Source organism: Berghia stephanieae, chromosome 15 (assembly GCF_034508935.2).
Source record: "Berghia stephanieae isolate SIO BIC M18660-M18661 chromosome 15, UCSD_Bste_1.3, whole genome shotgun sequence".
NCBI classification, from domain to species: Eukaryota; Metazoa; Mollusca; class Gastropoda; order Nudibranchia; family Aeolidiidae; genus Berghia; species Berghia stephanieae.
The window spans coordinates 8,916,717-8,919,216 of NC_088374.1; the positions used below are offsets into that span (position 1 = coordinate 8,916,717).

The following is a 2,500-nucleotide window of genomic DNA, read 5'->3' on the forward strand; positions in this document are numbered from 1 at the left end:
AGGGTCACATATGTGGTGTATTTATATCTTTATGTTTATACATTAAGAGGCGGATTCGGTCTAATTATTAGGCAAATACTTCAAAAAAATCGATTTAGAGGTTTTGGTGGAAAACGTTGTCTTAACATCTTAGAAATATTATTATTGAATTGCAAGTTATCAAACCATATTTTAAGGCCACTAAAAAAAAAAAAACAAAAAAAAAAACAAAACAAATACATGGTCGAAGATGTACGGGTCGTTAGAAAAGTGTAAAAAACGGAAAGCTATTTTGCTATTTTTTCAATATGTCATTATTCTAGGGGGATGGGATACTGTGCTAATTTTTCTCAGAATCTACGAGTAATCCATGAAATTGTCTGAAAATTTCCACAGTTATCACAGAGATAATGCATTAGTCTATGTCATTATAGAGAGATTCGTTTTTAATAGGGTATGGGTATTTTGACTTCAAATCCAAAATATACATCTTTCATATCAATTTTGCAACAACATTTTGATTCGCAACTTTGTGATTTTCTTACACTAATCTCTTCTGATTTGTCTTGCACCGTTTGATACACACCTGTTCAGATCTGTGTCTTACACGGATGCTTGCCCCCCCCCCCCCCTAAATTCTTAATTGTGACCCACCGTATCGAAGCGGTATTATGTCGGGATCCACTCGGTAAGGGAATTTGAATGCATAGCCACAAATATCCAACTTGGGTTTAATTTCTCTACTTTATGCTGGAGTATAAAGACTATTTCTTGCATTGCAAAATCTTCTAAGCTCCAATTTCTCATCAATCTATCTCTAAATTCACTTTTTGGGGTCTGAATCATCCCGACATAATACCTTTTTGAGACGGAGGGTCACAATTTGTTACTTACCTTCAGTGGTAAAACGGACGCCAGTCACAAGTAAGTTTCGGTCAGTCCTTAGCAAGGAACACGTACACTGGCTTTTATCAATGGCGGTGCCCAGGAACCGATATGTCAGGTCTACCTTGTCCTTGCTAGTCTTTCGTCTTCCTTTGCAGGAAAAGTACAGAATTGCCGCTTTGTCTTGATTTCCGGCTACATGACATATCAGGGTGTAGAGGTTGTATCCTTTGATCTTCCAAATAATCGTGTCGATTAAGCTTCTTTTATTCATTATACTCAACACTGGTCGTGGGCCACAGGGATCTGTTATATATATAATATATATATATATATATATATATATATATATATATATATATATATATTTATATATAAATAAATAAATAAATAAATATATATATATTCATATATATATACATATATAAATATATATATATATATATATATATATATATATATATATATATATATATATATATATATATATATATATATATATAAATTCACTCACGTATTTATAGCCGAAACAATCGTTTCTGTGTTCTCTATTTAATCATTCCTCTAACCTAAATTATCTATCAACAATGATGTCTACATCGAACGGGTACATCTATCAACAATGATGTATACGTGTAACGGGTACATCTATCAACAATGATGTATACGTGTAACGGGTACATCTATCAACAATGATGTCTACGTGTAACAGGTACATCTATCAACAATGATGTCTACATCGAACGGGTACATCTATCAACAATGATGTATACGTGTAACGGGTACATCTATCAACAATGATGTCTACGTGGAACAGGTACATCTATCAACAATGATGTCTACATCGAACGGGTACATCTATCAACAATGATGGAAACGTGTAACGGGTACATCTATCAACAATGATGTCTACGTGGAACAGGTACATCTATCAACAATGATGACTACATTGAACAGGTACATCTATCAACAATGATGGAAACGTGTAACGAGTACATCTATCAACAATGATGTCTACGTGGAACAGGTACATCTATCAACAATGATGACTACATTGAACAGGTACATCTATCAACAATGATGGAAACGTGTAACGGGTACATCTATCAACAATGATGACTACATCGAACGGGTACATAATAATAATAATAATAATAATAATAATAATAATAATAATAATAATAATAATAATAATAATAATAATAATAATAATAATAATATTAATAAAATAATAATAATAATAATAATAATAATAATAAATAATAATAATAATAATAATAATAATAATAATAATAATAATAATAATAATAATAATAATAATAATAATAATAATAAATAATAATAATAATAATAATAATAATAATAAAAAATAATAATAATAATAATAATAATAATAATAATAATAATAATAATAATAAAATAATAATAATAATAATAATAATAATAATAATAATAATAATAATAATAATAATAATAATAATAATAATAATAATAATAATAATAATAATAATAATAATAATAATAATAATAATAATAATAATAATAATAATAATAATAATGATAATGATAATAATGATAATAACAACAACATCTATCAACAATGATGACGGTCTTGTCTTGTGTTACAAAACTCGCT

General features: G+C 28.0%; 1 protein-coding gene across 2 annotated transcripts in view; it reads right to left on the reverse strand.

Moving 5' to 3' along the window:
• The window catches only part of LOC144960573 (uncharacterized), a 31,075-nt gene that overhangs the window by 11,273 nt on the left and 17,302 nt on the right, over window positions 1-2,500 (reverse strand). For both annotated transcript variants that reach the window (XM_078893789.1, XM_078893788.1), the window contains exon 6: window positions 874-1,170. In XM_078893789.1, the coding sequence (XP_078749915.1) occupies window positions 874-1,170 (297 nt within the window). The remainder of the gene's footprint in view (window positions 1-873; window positions 1,171-2,500) is intronic.